Consider the following 18,885-nt stretch of genomic DNA (forward strand, 5'->3'; position numbering starts at 1 on the left):
TCTCGCATCTCTCACGGAGGAGCGGGAATTTTCTTAGCAATGTTTAAAACGCACATCAACCGATCACTTGTTTAGTGTTCATGTAAACACTACAGTCAGATTCACCGATCGGAATTAATTCAGTTAGATTGAAACGAGAGGTGTGCATGTAAACAATGAATGGCGACAGCAGAACGCAAAAGCCGAATCCCGGACATTTTTAACAGTCTCGCCCGCCGGACAAGTCCGGGAAAAGGAAGATGGTAACCCCTACTTACTCAGCTTTCTCCTATTATTCAGCTTTCTCCACAGAACAAGAGCCTGCTAGCTTAGCTTCCAAAGAAAGACGGCTGACACTGTGTACATTCTGTGAGTGAGATCCCACCCTCTATGGGCGGGTTGAAAACATGCGGAACAACGCCATCTACTGGCTGTAGTCTTTAGCCTCTGGCCAGAAAATCCTCCGATGACGCAAAATGACGATTTTTGCGTCATCGGAGGATTTTTTCCAGACAAAAAATACATAAATCTCTCCTCTCAGGGGGATATGAGGGGGGAAAGCATGGTAATTCGAAAATACTACAGGTTTTCTACTAATACAAAGCTTAATGCTAAATCCTGAAGTAACCCTTTAAGAGGCTCTCAGCTAGTTTTTGTTTCATGACCAAGATTTTACATGGGGACTGACAAGTTGTTGTTATACAAAAGTAAACAATCAATCAAGCATTGACATTTATTAATATTACCAGGAACTGGATTGACTAATGGGACAATTGAAAGATTGTGGTTTCTGATTTTGGTGGTTTTTATGATTGAATTACGTAGTTTTGTGCTTTCGGCAGCCATTGATTGACTAAATTTGGGTAGCTTAGAGTTTGATTCGGTATGACCTCTGACGACAACAACAACAACATAGGTTTCTTGGATGATTTTTCACCTCCTTGGGTAGTTGATTAGGATGGGTACTTTGCTGGACTAACCATGCATGATTATATGGTTATTTGCAGTTTATTGTTTGCATTCCTCGTTGGTTATGTTTTCACTGTCCAATCAGAACAGGCCTGTGACCCATTGATTGTGACCCACTGCCTTATTTCCATTATTCCCTATTTTTCCTATTGTGTTATTTGCATCTTGTAAATTGAGCTGCAATCAGTTGCAATCAGATCTGTAATAAACATCTTAGCGGAGCTTGAGCACTAATTGCCCTCCTCACATGCTGCCGCGTGATCGCACTAACCCAGACTAACGGTATTTATGTGCCCATCTGCCGCTGTCTCCTCAGTCCTGCCTGCATCGCTCCCTCACGCCTACGCTGGCTCTCGGCATTGTTTGACTTGACCAACAGTGGCCCGAATTTTAGAGGGCTTCTCGCCTCAAATCTTATACCAAATGAGATCGATGTTTGTTGGACAGAAAGGTCAGGCTGAGAATGGCACACCAGCTCCATGTCTAGATTAATATTGCCTTTTGACTCTTATTTTATTTTGTTATTTCAAGCAGCCCTCAACCGGTAGTGGTGGTGGTTTTGGTTATTTTTCAAGGTGACTGATAAGGTGACATGCAGATCATTCATGGTGTTATCTATATAATAAAAATTATATTATATTATATTATATAAATACATTTTCTCAATTATTTTATATAACTTTTTCTTGAATTATTATTCACTGCATGATTATTAAATATTCACTACTGTTTAAAGGTTTGGTGTCTGTAAGATTCCAAAGTGTCTTATATTCACCAAACTGCATTTACTTGATCAAAACTTAATCAAAAATACAGTAAAAACAGTAATATTGTGAAATATTACTACAATTTAAAATAAATGTTTTTCATTTCAATGTAATTTAAAATGTGATTAATTTCTGCTTAATATTTTTGAGGAAACAAAATCATTTTTTTCAGGATAATTCAATGAATAGAATGTTCAAAAGCAAACTTTATTTGAAATGAGATGGCCCTATCTTGCACCCAGCGCAACTGACTTCGTACACCGACGCATGTATCATTCCTATTTTGCACCCGCGCAAAGCGCGCTTTTCCCTCCACAGAAGCACGTCGCTAAACTGGGGAATGAACTTGCGCTCCCTGTGCGGTTCAGCGCAAAAAATTAGGCGTGTTCCGGCGCAAACGTTCCTTCATGCTATTTTGCAGGTTTAGAAAACAATTGCGCCACTAACCAGGAAAAAAATAGTTTAAAGTCAGTGGCGCGTTGCGCATGTTATTCATATGCTATTTTAAGGGCGCATGCTTGGCCATAATCAATGTAGCGTGTGCACAACGCGCATACACTTTGATTCTCTCATCTACACACAGACGCAGCAGTTTTCATTTTTGCAAATCATACATTATTACGATAGATAGATAGATAGATAGATAGATAGATAGATAGATAGATAGATAGATAGATAGATAGATAGATAGATAGATAGATAGATAGATAGATAGATAGATAGATAGATAGATAGATAGATAGATAGATAGATAGATAGACAATTTATTATAAAAGCTTACACATTTACCCAAATTATCATACGCCTTTTTAACCGAAGTTAATTTGGGTGGGTTTCCAAATTAGAGCACTAATTAGCATTAGCGTTGCTCTCCTCGGCTGTGAACCGCTCCTGGCGCGCGCCTGGCAAATCCGCCGTTATAATAGGAATCCGCTTTAGAACAAGCGCGCCTGCTCTTAAAGGGAATGTGAGCTGACGCTCTGATTGGTTTATTTCACGTTACGCCCAAACCACACCTATGAATAATGAAGCTACTTCAGACCAACCCATTTTAGATTTGCGCCTGGTGCAAGAGTCATTTATCCCGCCGGGAAAATAGCAACAGCGCCAAGACCCGCCCACAAAGTTACTTGCGCTTTGCGCTTTGACACTTGCGTCTCAGATCGTTAAGATAGGGCCCCATGTCTATATATATGTCTTTACTGTCACTTTTGGTAATTTTTTGAAGATTTTAAGTAAATTTAAGATATTTTAAAACGTTTGCTGCATGGTTAAAAAATATGCTACACACAAAAAATGCATTTTGAAAGGGAAAGAAACATGTATAATAATATAATTCAATTACATGCAACTAACCCTCAACCAAATCCTACGCTAACCCTATAGTAAGTACATGTAGTTGCTTAATATTACTCGGTACTTAAATATATAATTACACTGTAACAATGACACCTTAAAATAAAGTGTAACCTAATTTTTCTTCTGTTTTTCTCTGTTCACAGAAGCGCTGCAGGTGTGTGATGTGACTGTGTGAATCCTCATGTTCTGTTGTTTATGCTGCTATTTGCGCAATCAATACTAAACCCCTGGAAAACAAATTTTGCTATTTTATCTATTCTGATTTAATTTAATTTGTTTCTATTTTAACATAACGATATCGGTCAGGGAAAAAAACCCTAAATGAACATACCTACATGTAACCATGATTTACCACGAGTTTAACAGGGTTTAACTCATATTTTAAGGTTCTTGAATGTCATCTGGAAGGATAATGGTTACGCTTTGAACATGACATGCGCACACACACCTGCTTGCACTTTGCACACAGGTGACAGATGTTGCGGCTGAATGTTCCTAGTGAAAAACTCTCTTCTCACTCATCCTTATTGCTCCCTCTCCTCCTTTCCTTCCTCTCTTCATTTCTCTCTCTGGCTCTGTCATTCCTTTTACACCATGACTCTGGCACAGCAATCTTCCAAATGGATTCTATTTTCTGCCTAATTTGGCAAATGTTTTGTCCCGGTAGAACTGGAGTGTAGAGTGAACTTGGGGGTGGGTGTCAAATTGTAGGGCCGTGTACCATCATGAGTGTGCTTCCCAGAATCAGTCCTCAAAACTGTATAAATAGATTTTACTTGTGAATGGAGTTATTTAAGATGTTCTACTTAGTGTAACCTGGTTTTGGACACAGCATCAGAATTTTGTTCATAATGTTGATTCCGGTCCACTAATTTTGGCACGTTTGGCCCTGTTGGGCTTTTAGAACATCAAAATGGTCTCAAAATGCACTTTTTCTTTCATTCTCAGTATTTAATTTAATTTGTCTAATAGCAGTGGACTAACAGTGGAGTTATTGAAAAAGTGATAGAAATTACTTTTTAAAACTCATTTTGTGTACCCTAAATACAATTAAATATTAAATATCTGGCAGGTATTTTTGGCTTGAGTTATAAAATTATAGCTTGATTAGTAATTAAAAATTAGAACATTTTGTTTGGTGAAAATTATGCTTAAAAAATCATAATTGGAATGACAATTGAAAAATGTATATAAATTATCACTTATCAGTTAATATAAATTATTAATATAAATGAGCATTATTCACACAATAAATATTAATGTGGCTTATTTATTTCACTCTTTGTACAGATACAGTATCATCATTTGAAATTGAAGTGTATCTGTTTGAAGTATGTCAGATACACTAACTTTAAAAGAAAATTCAAAAAAATATATATATACTTTAAAAATTATGATAATCTGCACAAAGAGTGAAATTAATAAACCACATACCGATTTATTGTGTGGATAATGATTATGTATTGAATTTTTTTTACTTTTTGTTGACAGTAAAAAGTAACTAAACTGCATGTATTTAGTCTAAAATGTATGATATGAACTTTTTTGGGGCATTTTTTTTATGTCCATGTAGCAGTGTAATTGCACAAATAAGTAATGAGTTATTATCAAACTAAACTTTAACACTAAACTAAACTAAACTAAACTTTATAGTAAGGTTTAGTTAAGTGTTAGTTTCTTGTAATTATGCATGATTTACTGCTATTACTATAGTAAATACATTTAACATGTTTAATATATTAATAGAACATATTAATAGAAAGTCCACTTTTCTACTGAACTGTTGTAGAAAAGCAAGATCAATTCAAATTGATTTGTTTAGTGCTTGTTACAATTTAGAGAAATCTGTTATCAGAGGTGACCGTCTCAAAGTAATGGGAGAGTGAGTCTGAGCCTCGAACATTATCAGGAAGGCTATTCCAGAGTTAAGGAGCCAAATGTGCAAATGCTGTCCCTCCTTTAGTGGACTTAGATATCCTAGGTACTACCAAAAGTCCAGGGTTTTGTGACCTTAAAGATAGGGTAGGCAATTGCGAGCCAGCTTTAAAAGCATAAGATCCTACCCTCCCTTCAGAGCGTCTCCAAAACCGCGTCTCCATCAAAACGCATGAATGCATACAGCAGGGAGCAAGATACGGCATTAAACTACCTCATGTCTCAAAGCACATAACATTACAATAATAATGAACAAACAACTTAAAGAACACTGAACTGTACCAAACTGACTGCTGCAGATTCATTTCGCCGTTGATAGTGGCAGATAGGACGTCGTATCATTGCATTTGGACCGAGTTCAATGATGAAATGGACAAACATTTTATGGTCCTAAGCCTTCCACAGACTAAATATATGCATATAAATACATTTAGACCACTTAACTTAGTGATTGCTATCAGGATGTAAAGAGACTAGAAGAACTAGCATAGAAAATGTTTTTCGGAACAAATCACCTACCCTGCTTTTAAAGAGCATGATGGATTGCAGGGCGATAGAAGATCGGTTAAATACACAGGAGCTAAACACTTTATAGTAGGGCCTTATAAGTCAGTAGCATCACAGATCCTACTATATCACACTCACAACCTTGCTGTTGTAATGAATATCTGTTACTTTTGTAGAAAACCTCCAACATTACTTGTTGCCCCACTCTAAAGATAACTGATGCCTTTGGCTGATTCACAGCCACACTAGTATTAAATACAACAGCACATTCGCTCCTGTGATATTGCTTAACTATCAGTTAGATATGCGTAGAGGCCAGTTAGAGGAGCATCATGGATGGAAAGTTTGAAGCTAGTTGATGGAAAATGGGTGAAATGAACCCTGCGGGTGGTTTGTGCATTTCCATTTCTGCACAAAACATCCCTTATTGGGCAAATTAGAATAATGCACATAATTCTAGGATTGACTAAAAGACAAATCTCTCCGGGGAGCCCTCAGCAGGAAGTGACCTCGGCACTCCGGCAGCCGCTGATTTGTGCACTGACAACTGTAGTTAAGCTGAATGGCTCAGTTGAGAGTGTTTGGAGTCTCTATAGGTAGAAAGAGGGTTTGGCTCTTTCTATATGGTTTGACCATATATGATTCCACCGGAAATAGAAGAGGTCAAACCACAGCATTTACCACAGCTGGGAACCTCCAATTAGACATGCTTCCAGACCAACATTAATTTGCGGCATTTCGTCTTCAGACAAGATTGCTTGCTTGCCCGCTGCTACAACACCTATAAATATGGTGTGGTGTATCTGAGCTGAAACAAAAATGCGTTTTTTATGTGTGTGTGTGTGTGTGTGTGTGTGTGTGTCACTGGTAAATCTCCGTAAGGAACACTTCCTCTCTCAATATGGATATTATGAGATATTGTAAATGCTTTTATAGCTGGGCTAAATATTAGCATCCTCCCCCAGGCTGACATTTGCTTTTAGTATGAATCATACACTGGCTGTTCTTTTCTTTCTCCTTTCATTGTTTCTCAACAAAGATAAATGACTTTTCCATTATACTGCCCATAGTGGAGGTAATAAAAATCTGCAAAGGTACATAAGTCTTATAGACATTTCCTCCATATTACAGTAATGCTCAAATGAATAGACCTGACGCAAATTTTTATAAATCATCCACACTGGTATTACAGTACTAGATTAATTATAGCTGATTAATGTAGTTGTTTTTAATTTTCCCCTATTTACTTGATATTACTTTTTGAGTGGGAGTTACTATGCAGGAAAGACAACAAGATAGCAACACCCTAGCAACTGGGATAACACTGAGCAGTGTGCTTAATGTCGGCATGAAATGGAAGATGCGTCTTTTTTTTTCTATTGTGACGTATATCCAAGTGAAACAGCTTCTCGAACAAGAACAGATGTAGGACGGGGCTTGATTTTGTCCATCAGGAATTGATTGGATCAGGATTTAATTGCTATTGTTGCTGTGATCTCATGTGAGTGACAGTTTGAGAAGAGAAGAGTCATTGCAAGAGGGAGGGGAAGTTATTTTGATTAAAGATTATAAGGGCACATTAATTAAAAAATCATAATAATGTGCACAAATAAATAATTTAAAATTAACACTGCAATATTTCATAAAAGAAATTTGATTTCATGGTGACTTTTAACAGCTCAGAACATCTTAGCAACTATAACAAAAGCCTGGAAATGGCCCAGAACACTTGAGTATCACGTCAGAGAGTTTTGCCTCTCGCTTTTTCTTAACATCTAAATCTAGGTTGTAATTATTGAATGAATATTAAGTGAACTGCAGGTGAAATTCAATTAAAAATTTCTTAACACCTGCTACTTTACTTTATTTTTGAGGATGTTGTTTTGCTTGATTGGGCTAATTCCAGAATGTCTTGACATCTTGCCATGAGCTTTAATTTTAATTGAGGTTGGTTTTATTTTTGTCAAGAAAGAATTTTCAGTGAGAGCTGGATTTCCTCAAACACTTTTTTGTCGAATTAATTTGTGATTATTGAGGGGGATGTGATTGCTCTTTAGAGGATGATTTGTTGCCATAAATAATATGTATGCTAATGAAACCGCCTCTATGGGATTATGATAGCTTTAATACACCGTCAGTTTGTCATTTTGATTTCCTTTAGTTAAGGCCGTAAAACCTCTCTTGTGTGTGCGCGTGTATGTGTGGTTCAATGTTTTCATCATTCTGTGTCTTAATATAATTGTGGCATTTTCTTTGAAATATCCTCCTGATTAATGTTTAGAGAATTTCAAGGTTTAATCATAAATAAGATTTACTTAAAGCAGTTGCTATCGAGCTAATTTGTAAAGAGAATTAAATTAAACTTTATAAAGCATCAGCATCCTATATTCATGAACGCGCCAAACCAGACTGAACTCAAACAAAGCACAAGCTATTAAAGATAATGACTATGAGGGAAACTGTAATGGCCTGCTGCTTGTGACTAAGCCTTATTTGTTATTCTGCTCACTCTCATCTTCAGCACCCAAGACCTGCTAATGTGATTTTTACAGTCATTTCGCTTTTCACATGTCTGTTCTATGGGCCAGAGCAGGGACCCTTTAGTTATTGTACTGGATCAGGGATCTCATGGATTGTTTTTCATTAACCTATTTGGCTATGTGTGGTCTTAGCATGACCCAAATTCTGCAACGTGAGGAATTAACTCTCATTTGTAGTTCATATGGAAAAGATTACGTCATATAACATCATATCAGTTATGTAACAATGATACATTAAATGGATCAAAAGTGACAGTAAAGACATGACTCCTGTTTCATATAAATTCCATTCATCAAAAAATCCTGAAAACAATGTTTCACTGTTTCCTCAAAAACATTAAGGAGCACAGCTGTTTTCAGCTTTGAAAATAATAAGAAATGTTTCTTGAGCGCAAAATTTTAATATTTCAATTATTTCTGACACTGAAGACTGGAGTCACGGCTGCTGAAAATCACAGGAATAAATGACATTTTAAAATATATTCAGATAGTAAACAGTTATTTTAAATATTTTAATATTATAGATTTGATCAAATAAATACAGCCTTGATGAGCAAAAGAGACATTTTAAAAATCTTTTGAACTTTTGAACGGTAGTGTAGTTTTGTCACTGTTACTATTGTTCCAGGCTGTACGCTGTTGCATGAACAGGACAGTTTGAAAGTTACTTAGGCAGAAAAAAAATAATAAGGCCATTTGAGTTGTTTTGACATCTAGTTTGCATGCATGATTTGTTTCAGCTGGTGATTGCACTGACGCTGTGACACCAGTAGTCTCGGAACAGCCTGAGTTTGACACTGTCAGTGTGGCCTTGCAGGTGCTAACGTGCTGTCAGAGTCTAACCTCTCATGAGATCCTGTTACTGTTACTAAAGCCAGTCTCTGCTCTGCATCCCCGGTGGACTCGCTGCTGTCTGTTCAAGAGACTTAAGTGTGCCGCTTCTCTGTGATCAGAGGTCTTGCTTGGGTAAATCGAGCCAGGCTCCTCTGTCCTGCTCTGAAGGAGAAAGCGAGGTGTGAAAATAGCATCCCTCTCCTCTTCCTTGTGTTGTTGTCCGTGCAATGCACATTTTGCACAGTCACTTGTGTCTGTCTGACTACGGCACCATGGGAGATCTGGCTTATCACAGATGCAAATAATAATGAGGCTAACAAGAGCAAAATATCACATCAGGTACTTATCACTCTAACCAGTGACATTTTATGCATTTGATCTTGTCAGGTATACATTCGAATCCTGGACAATGAGTGGAATGTGTACCGGCGCTATACTGAGTTCAGGACGCTGCACAGTTACCTGCGGCCGCAATTCCCACAAGTCGACACGTTCAATTTCCCACCTAAAAAAGCCATCGGCAACAAGGTATGTACCGCATTTTTTCTCTATAATGACAGGTTCTCTTTTTTCCCCCTCATCCTTCTATTTCTTGACTCAACCTAAAACATTTATTTTATAAATGTGTTTTATCGTTTGTTCATTAATTTATTGCATATTTAAATAATTAGTTATTCATCATATATTTACTTATTTTTCTTTATTATTTCTTTATCTACTATACATTTATTTTATATTTCTCTATTTCATTATATAGTTGTAGTCTTTGAAAAAAAAAAAACACGCGATTTTCGCAGCTTTTTTGTTCAAAATGTAGCTTTTTTATACCCTAGAAATCCAGAGTTCTCGCGAGAGCACAATTTGAATTTGCTCAGCGAGTTTACTCTGGCGTCGAGTAATGATGCTCATTAACTATGCCCTTGTAGCCGAGCTGCACCAATCACATCGGGTTATCCGATATAGGCGGGCCAGAGGCGAGCTAAACAGATGACGACAGCGCTGCGACGTCAAAGTCATTAGTAAACATTGCAAGATGGCTATGGATGAGCACCAGTTGTTTGAAATGGCTTTGGCCGCTACAATGAACGAGTTAGACTTGGCTTTTTCTCTAAAAGAGGAACAGAAGACGGCACTCGAATCGTTTCTTTTGCAAGAAGGACGTTTTTGATGTTTTGCCGACCGGATACGGCAAGAGTCTAATCTGCCAGTTAGCTCCGCTGGTAGATAAGCATATGAGGCTTAGCGAAAACCCACTGGTGGTTGTGGTCTCGCCGTTGATCGCCCTTATGGAGGACCAGGTGAAAGAGGCGAAGAAATTCGGTCTTTCGGCCCTGCAACTCGGCGCCCCCGAAGAGGAACATATCCGAAGAGGGAAATGCCAGATAGCATTCGAACAAGAACAAGAACAACCCTGTTCTTTCTTTTGATATATTGCATGTTCTAATATTCATACAACAAAATATTATGGGGGCCATGAAAAATGCTGGCGGTGGCTGGCAGCTTAAAAAATAAATAAATAAACGCTGGTGGGGAAAGAGTTAATGATAAAGCCTTGTGTGAAAGTTTAAAAATCTCCCATTTCCAATTCCATCCAAAATCACACTTATGAATCCATTTCTTAAATGCATAATTTTGCGCAATCCCGTACTGCAAAGACTTTTTAATCTGACATGAATGTATTTTCAAAAGAATCACAGTTGTAGGAAACAATATATCACACACTTGAAAGTAGATTGTTGATTCTGTGCACAGCCGGCAGAAAACATTGGGAACAGCAAAGTTTGTAGGCCGCTACATTTAAACTTTTTAAATGACAGTAATCCAGAAATATGAGAAGAAAACATCTCAGCACAGCACAAAAAGACAAAATAAAGGGAATGCTATAGAAAAGAGAGCTAGAGCCAAAAAAATAAATAAAAAAAATAACACTTTCTATCAGCGCCACTGTCACCACCTGCTATATTAACCAGAGCGTATGACATCACTGCTAGTGGCCGGGGCCTCAGTTTTGAGGAGTCTTTTAATAAAAAGAGAGCTAAGTGATATTTTGAAGACTGCAATACTGCAATCTACAATTTTCGGCTACTTCTTTAGCACTACCTGGTCTGAGCGTTCCCTGTTCTCTGACTGACAGAACCACACAACTACATCACGCTGCACTGATATATAGACTTTTGGCGGCCATTTTTAGCACCACAACTTCAGTTCTATCACGAGTAATCTTGCTGCTTTGGGGAGTGTTGACATTTTTTTCCCTAGCCTTTCATCTACAATGCTGCTGTGCGGCGTGTATAAGGACGAGATTGCTGTGTCATGTGGTCCTGCCCTCTGCTCCAGTGTCCAATCAGCATCATCAGCGGGGCAACACTCTATGCTTTAATGAGGATGGGCCACTCTGACAGCACTCGGATTCCCCACCTGTCTTTTCATTTTCCTACTTTTTTCCCCCTGTGTTCATCCAGGGGCAGGTAATTGGCTTGTGGCACAGCTTCCTTTCGCTGCCTGTGATTTTTGAGAGCGTGCCAGGCAGAGCCACTGGCCCCCGCGTGGCCCTTCAAAGGAAGACTTTTTAGAGCGTGAAAGACAGACCTGATTTACCGGGACCCAGACAGCCACTGCCAGCCTGCGTCCCACCTCAAGGACGGCCAATCAAGAGTCAATCAACCCCAGGGCTGGCGTGAAGACAGCATGCTTTGTTCCTGCTCTGAGCACATTAGTTTAGCAATACCAGCAGTCGGTTGTTGGTCTGGACTTCAAAAACGAGTTATTTTAACCCTGCGCCACATTTTGCCATCTTGCTCTTAACATATCACCAAGGAGTTGAAAACAGCTGAGCAATTGTCAATTAGGAAACATGTCTGCGTCAGTCCCCGAGTAACTCGCTCTGCTCGGTGATAAGAAGTTCCTGACCTCTCAGGGAAGTGCGTGGACCAGATTCGAGTTTTGTTTTGCTGGTGTGCTGAAGCTGCATACATTCACAGGGCAGAAGAAGCCTCTCTGTTCTCTTTTTTTTCCAAGCCGAGATCTGCTAACTGCCTTCCGCTGAAGTTTTCGCTGAAACTTTGACATGCAAATTCAACTGGAGTGTGGAAACCCTCAGGGTTCAGTTAGAACAAGAAAGCAGGGAGAAAAGGGTGCAATGAGAGCAGGCTTTTAAAGTTGAAATGGCGGCAACTGTGGAGGGTTTTGATGGCGACAGGGCTTTTGTTGGTAATCATTGGCCCGTTGAGATTAGCTGTCATGTAATTGTTAATTCCGTTATTGTTTTGCAGGAGCTCGGTGGCGGTTCGTTAAAAAGGGGCTCCTTTCTCTTTCTTCACTATACGCGCCATTGCACACGTATGCGCGTATGATATCTGATCTTCCACAGTGCTGAGTTTAGAGCGAGACTTTGAGTGTACTCAAACAGGGACTGTAGAATCATTCTTTCTGGATCCACTTTTGTGGGTAAATCAAAGGTTAGCAGGGTGCCTCAGATTTATTAAGTGGCTTCTTCATATGATGCTATAGGTGGATGGATATTCAGACAATTTCAAAGGCGGCTTATTTTATAGGCTTTTAGTTTATGAAATGAAATAAAATATCCACAAACATCAACAACAATGGTTTATATATGTGTGTGTGTATGTTTTTTTTAAAGAAATTAATATTTTTATTCAGCAAGTATACATCAAATTTCTAAAGTGGGAGTAAAAAATGTTACATTGCTACAAACAAATTCAAATAAATGCTGTTCTTTTGATCTTTCTCAATTTTTTTTTTTAAAGTTATGGTTTCCACAAAAATGTTAAGCACTACAACTGTTTTCAAAATTGATAACATTTAACATCACATTACATTACATTACATTTTTTAAATACTAAATCAGCATATTAGAATAATTTCTGAAGGATCATGTGACATTGAAAAGTGAAAACTGGAGTAATGACTGCTGAAAATTCAGCTTTGCCATCACAGGAGTAAGTTACATTTTAAAATATATTAAAATATATATTACAGTTATTTTAAATTGTAATAAAATTTCACAATATTGCTGTTTTTACTCTATTTTTGATCAAATAAATGCAGTCCTGGTGAGCATAAGAGACTTATGTCAAAACATTAAAAACAATTTACTGACCCCAACATTTTGAATGGTAGTATAATTTAATATTAAGAGTACTATACAGTATTGGGTGTAATTAATTACTAAGCAATCTAATTACTGTAGTTTAATTACTTTTCCCTTGCAAAAAAGGATTTTTCTTTAATTTAATTACAGTTACTTATGATGTAATCGCATTAAAATACTGTATACTATAGAACAATTCTATATAAAACAATAGTGGATTTAACATAAACATTCAACGTCTAATGTTAAAATATAGGTTTTAATGTAACCTTCTCCCTTTACATGCTTTGGTCAGTTCAAGAGTAATTTATGCATTTGTATATTGTTTATTTGAAAGAATTAAAAGTGCATTTCTGTGTCTATCCTTGTATTGTTCAACTTGTTGAAGTTGATATGGGATTTAGAAAGTAATTAGTAATAAGTAATCCAATACTTTTTAGAGAGAGTAATTAGTACAGTAATCGAACTACACTAGTAAGCTAGTTAGCTAGTAATTAATTTCTTTTTAGAGTAACTTCATCATATTACCGCATTATGTCTGTCTCATTAAACCATGTTGCTTAATGTCTCTTGATGGACCATCCTGTAATCATTCTTGAACTGTGCAACATAGTTGTGTTCTCCTCAGGCCTGAATCTCTTGACTCTAGTTACACTAACAAGAGTAATGATGAGAAAATGCAAAAAATGCCTCACTTGGGGAAACCCTTAAACCCCTTTGAAATAAGGACTTGTCTTATCTGCAACTGTGAGTTTCTCATTGCTAGTCTCATCATTCATCTTGAGACAGCAACTTGTGTAATTACCCATCCAGACCTTTCATGTGTCTCACTGAAACCAGTGCAACACTAAGCAGGCTCTTGCGTCTCCTCTGATATTTATCGTTAAGAACTTACTACTTTGTTACTTTGTCAAGTAGATTTGATGCTTTGGTGATTTCACAAAAATTCCAACCAGTGCTATGTTATGAATTTCGATTTTTACACTTTTTTTGGGCCTTTTCATCATCCACCAGGATTTAAAGTACAGTATGAATGCTTAGAGAAGTAATAGCACAAATATATAAATCCAAAAGATTCCTTTTATCTTCCATACATTGTTAGTTTGTGTATAATATCCTCCTGTCTCTGAGACTGTAACTTTATTTCATTCCTTCTGTGATTGTCATGAAGCTCTCTGTGTTTTGGGAGGGATTGCGGATTTGGTGTGTTGTTGTGTCCATGACTCCATCTGCTTGGTCCATGTCAGGCCCCTTGCTGCTCAGCCAAACTGACAGCTCCTAAACAGCTGATTTGTCAGAGGCTCGCCGGGCAAACACGCTAAACGCTCCCCAGCCTACCCGTCAAATGTGCCCTGACTACCAAGCAGAGGCACGCTGAGCCCAGCCAACCACAGGAAGAATGATGGCATCAAAGAGAGGCGACTGTCAGCACTCCAGTCAAACTGTCACCTCATAAGCTCCTCAGCTGTGTTTAGATTATTTTTATAGCTGAGGTTTGTATCAGGATCACATTTACAGACTTCATTTTGAGGCTGCGGTTTCTTTTTTTTTTTCTTCACGCTTCAGAACTTTAAAGGGGAGTAAATCTTAAGGGAGTTTTTTTTTTTAAGACATAATTGAGAGATCATGGAAAGTAGCCAGTGTTATCGTGTTAAACTCTTAGGATGAAGGGTCGTGTTCCCAGTGAGACAGGTAGAGTGTTTAGATAGTTTAGATCAAACTCTCAGAGCTCAAGTATAGACCAGTGGTTCAAGGCGAGGATAATAGAGATTTGGCTCAGTTGCCAACATAGGCGGAGGGTGAACCAACTCCAGAGTCAGGCTAAGGAGATGCGCTTCCTCTTTAAAAACACATTTAAATAGAATGTCATGAAGTAGTTCCAAGTTACGTGTCACCTAGCGACAACCTGTCCCAGCATAAACGCTGTTAATCAGCCCCTGTCTCAATTCATTGCGATCTCACAAAGTTCTTCTATAATCAATGAAGCTGACTGCACAATGGATCTCTTATTTAGCTTAGACAGTCTAAACTTTATTTGTTATAAGTTAACTTATAACGAGAGGATTTGCGAGAGTGCAGAACTCAGCACTGGACAAAAACTCAGCCGTTGTGAGCAGTGAATGGATTCAAACTTAAACACATCTGATTGGCCATTGGGTTCAAGAACTCAACAGATATGTCTGTGATTGGCTATGTTGCTCAACACTGCAAAAACACATTGTAAAAAAAAAAACCTTTGGCACTCTCAAGTGCAAACACCAAATCTGTTTTGCCAATTTATCGTTATTTCAGAGAAAATTTATCCTGGAGTAGCAGTCTTGCCCAGCCTTACACACACTCTGCCTATGGTTGCCTATCTTAAACATTTGGTTTTCTAACGTGTTTTAACATAGTTTTTTTTTGTGATGTGAACTGATGTGAATATGTCATCAAGGTACATTTGTTTTAGCTGGCTGTAGTAGTTTTTACTGTAATTTTTGAGGATTTTTGAAGAAAAGAATATGATTTGGAAATGTATTAATTAATGTAACAATTAATAAATATTGTGAATAGTTTTGTAATCATTCATATATTAATTAAATGTGATATTGTAAAATTAGTAATATTGTTATAATTTTCCAAATCAATTCTCCAAATATTCCTTTCTTTCTAAAATGTAACTAATAAAAATAATAATAATTGTTGTTGTTGATTTTTCTTAATCAAATATTTATTTTATCTTTCTAAAATGGAAATATTTTTTGCTCTTTTATTAAAATATATTTCTATTAAAGTATTATAGAAAATAATAATAATAATTTTACCATATCAGATTAAATTATTTTTTTGTAATACAATCTTCTGTCTGTGCCTCTCACTACAGAGTTTTATTTGTATCTCTCCGTGCGTTTGTGTTTGGTACCAAATTGCTCTCTTCCACACATTTGAGTGTTTGTGTGTGTGACTGTGTCATTTTGTGTGTGTGTGCGCACACTTGTGCAGTAGGTATATTTAATCCACTCATAGGTAGAGAGGCTGATGGAGGGATTTGGTGAGTCTATCTGAGGCCTATTGCGGTCTGGGGATTGGCTGTTTAGAGGGTGTCAGTACAGAGATAATTTGCACATCCTCCCTTGGCACTGAGCTCACGGTCCCTGCTCTCAGCTGATAGCCTCACAGCAAAATAGGACAATGCCAGTGTGTAATGTCTGCTCACTGTGCCCACATATGTAGACAGATAAGTGTATTGATGTGCACTTTTGCCTGGGTGTTTCGTAGTAAAGGCATATGTTGATGTTTTGTATAATAATAATATACTTCCTTGTCACACGTTTGACCCAGCTCTGTTCTGTGTATTAAGAACACAGTGCTAGAAACTCATTTTTAATTGAATCATTTATTTATTCTGCCTTTGTGAGTCATTGCCATTTAAAAAACCTCTTGCCAAGAAGGGGCGGATGTGATTTCTACAGCAGTGGTAGTTAAGTTGATTTTTTTAATCTAAAGTTACAGTTATTACAGTACACTTGTCACAGGGACAGTATTAAGTATATAACGGCTTTGCTCTTGGGAACAATAATGTTAGTTCGTTGATCACTGCTTAGAGGATTCAAACCTATAATCTTTAACTTCTCTAGCTAGATCTATTACCATTTATAATGTTACAAAAATGTCTATTTCAAATAAATGCTGTTCTTTTGAAAGTTCTATTCATCAAAGAATTACGGTTTGGACAAAATTATTAAGCAGCACAACGTTTTCCACCTTTTTGATGACTATTTCTTGAGCACGAAATCAGGATATCAGAATGATTTCTGAAGGATCATGTGACATTGAAGACTGGATTATTGGCTGCTGAAAATATGACGATATCACTATTTTACTTTATTTTTAATCAAATAAGCACAGCCTTGGCATAAGAGGCATCTTAACAGTGTTATATTTAATAAGGTTGCAGGCCTAAGTTTTTCAATGTATGCCTCATCCTTTTGTCTGCTATTTTTGTGGATATGAATGCAAATGAGGGGTTTGATTAAATTACCCAAAATGTAGAGTAATAAATGGCTAGAAAGAGACATAGAAGAGAATAATAGTGTGAAAAGAGCACACGTCTTAGTTTATTCAAAATACACTGATTTCCATGTAGAAGATTTCGATGCAGTAATATGAAATGGCTGTACTCTCTATTGAACATGCAAACCTATTTTCAGAATAAAGGTTTAATGAGAATATGGACTTTAATCTGAAAATGTGTATGTAAATGACTGAATTAACATTTATAATGAATAATCACTGATTAGAATAATGTGTTATATAAGGGCATAGCTGGGAACTTTAGCTGTACTCTTTTCTTAGAGGACCTTGCTAACTTCACATTATGAATGAATGACCTTTATCTAGATGATCTGTGCACTCATAATTTGCTTATATTGTTCATCACATCTCTTGTCTCCAGGGGGAACTATCACAGACCTCTGACCGTCTCTATGACCCACATTTACCATTAAAATGAGCAAATGTTCATGTTTTTTTCACGCTTTGGTGCATACAGGGTGATCTTCACTGCAGCTGGGATGCACAGATGTACTTAGAGATGATACTGTACAATATTGCCACAGGCCAGAATGAGAGCAGAGATTCAGTGGTACTTTGAGGGAATGCTTAGATGTTACACAGCCTATGTCCAAATATACATTCTTCCCTGTTAAAGCAGTTTTTCAAATGATTTGGATGGCCAAAAATTATGTAATCGAGATACAGTAGTCGAACATCCACTATAGTAAGTGTATAATATTTAGAAAATTTGTAAGGTATTGCATTATATATTATATAAAATAAATATAAAATAATTTTGAAGAGGACCTATTACGTTTTTTTTTTTTTTTTTTTTTTTTTTTTTTTTACTTTCTTCAGTGTGTCATGCTGGTGGAGCAAGAAAAAGGTCTGCGCAGTTACAACAACAACTACAAGAAAACATAGACCACTCCAAAGGGAACTCCCTTAACAATATTCCTCATTGAAATTATTCCCGCCCAAGGCATACGCAAAATAAAAGGTTGAGTTGTGTTAGTAGTGTGTTGTCGCCATGTCCAAGAGACGCCGGTTTTTTTTTTTTTTTTTCTTCTTCTTCTTCAGCGTGATTATGGTACAGGACGTGACATTTCCGTAACACGCTCTAAGCTGATGACCAATTACAACATACTGATCCATCTGACCAATCAGGGCACATTGCGCTTTTCGGAAGAAGGGGCTTCATAGAGACCGGAACTAAACAGAGTGTTACTGACAGACTGGGTAGAGAAAATTAATGCGTTTTTGAACATTGAAGCATGAAAGCCTATTCTAGGCTCCAAAAACAAAATCAAGACTTTGTAAAAAGGTCTAATAGGTCCCCATTAATTTATTTTAATATAACTGTTTTATTAATATTGTTTTACAAATGTATATTGCAAAACAAAATGACAGCATATGGATTTGGAACAACATGAGGGTCAGTAAATAATGAACATTTGTTGGACTGAATTTGTTTTGTGTGTGTGAACACAAATCATTTGAATATTTTGTTTCTAGCACAAGACTTGACTGGAGGTTGAGACTTTCTCTTCTGACCCACCTTCTGCTGTGTGCTGAATTATTTACTGACTCTGCAGGTCCTCGTACATTTACTGACCCATTTGTTCTCATCATTGGCCTTTCCCAACACCTGGTTTGAGACATTTGTATCCATATTTTCCTGAGTGCAAGAGATTGGAAGGTTCTTTATAGTCCATGGTCATTATGGTAGCGGCTACCTGCATCATATATTATTGATTTCCCACCATTTGGCTTAAACAAAAGGTTGAGGGAGGCGCAGAATATAGAAGACAGTCTGTTGTCTCTTCAGGCTTCTTGGGCACAGCTTTAA

The 18,885-nt window shown here is 37.2% G+C and overlaps 1 protein-coding gene across 4 annotated transcripts in view; it reads left to right on the forward strand.

The window, feature by feature from the left end:
• snx29 (sorting nexin 29) overlaps window positions 1-18,885 on the forward strand; it is a 119,141-nt gene that overhangs the window by 86,923 nt on the left and 13,333 nt on the right. For all 4 annotated transcript variants that reach the window (XM_081393121.1, XM_081393119.1, XM_081393120.1 and 1 more), the window contains one exon: window positions 9,278-9,418. In XM_081393121.1, coding sequence (XP_081249247.1) covers window positions 9,278-9,418 — 141 coding nt within the window. The remainder of the gene's footprint in view (window positions 1-9,277; window positions 9,419-18,885) is intronic.

This window comes from Scardinius erythrophthalmus (genome assembly GCF_964197995.2).
Source record: "Scardinius erythrophthalmus genome assembly, chromosome: 18".
Taxonomy (NCBI): Eukaryota; Metazoa; Chordata; class Actinopteri; order Cypriniformes; family Leuciscidae; genus Scardinius; species Scardinius erythrophthalmus.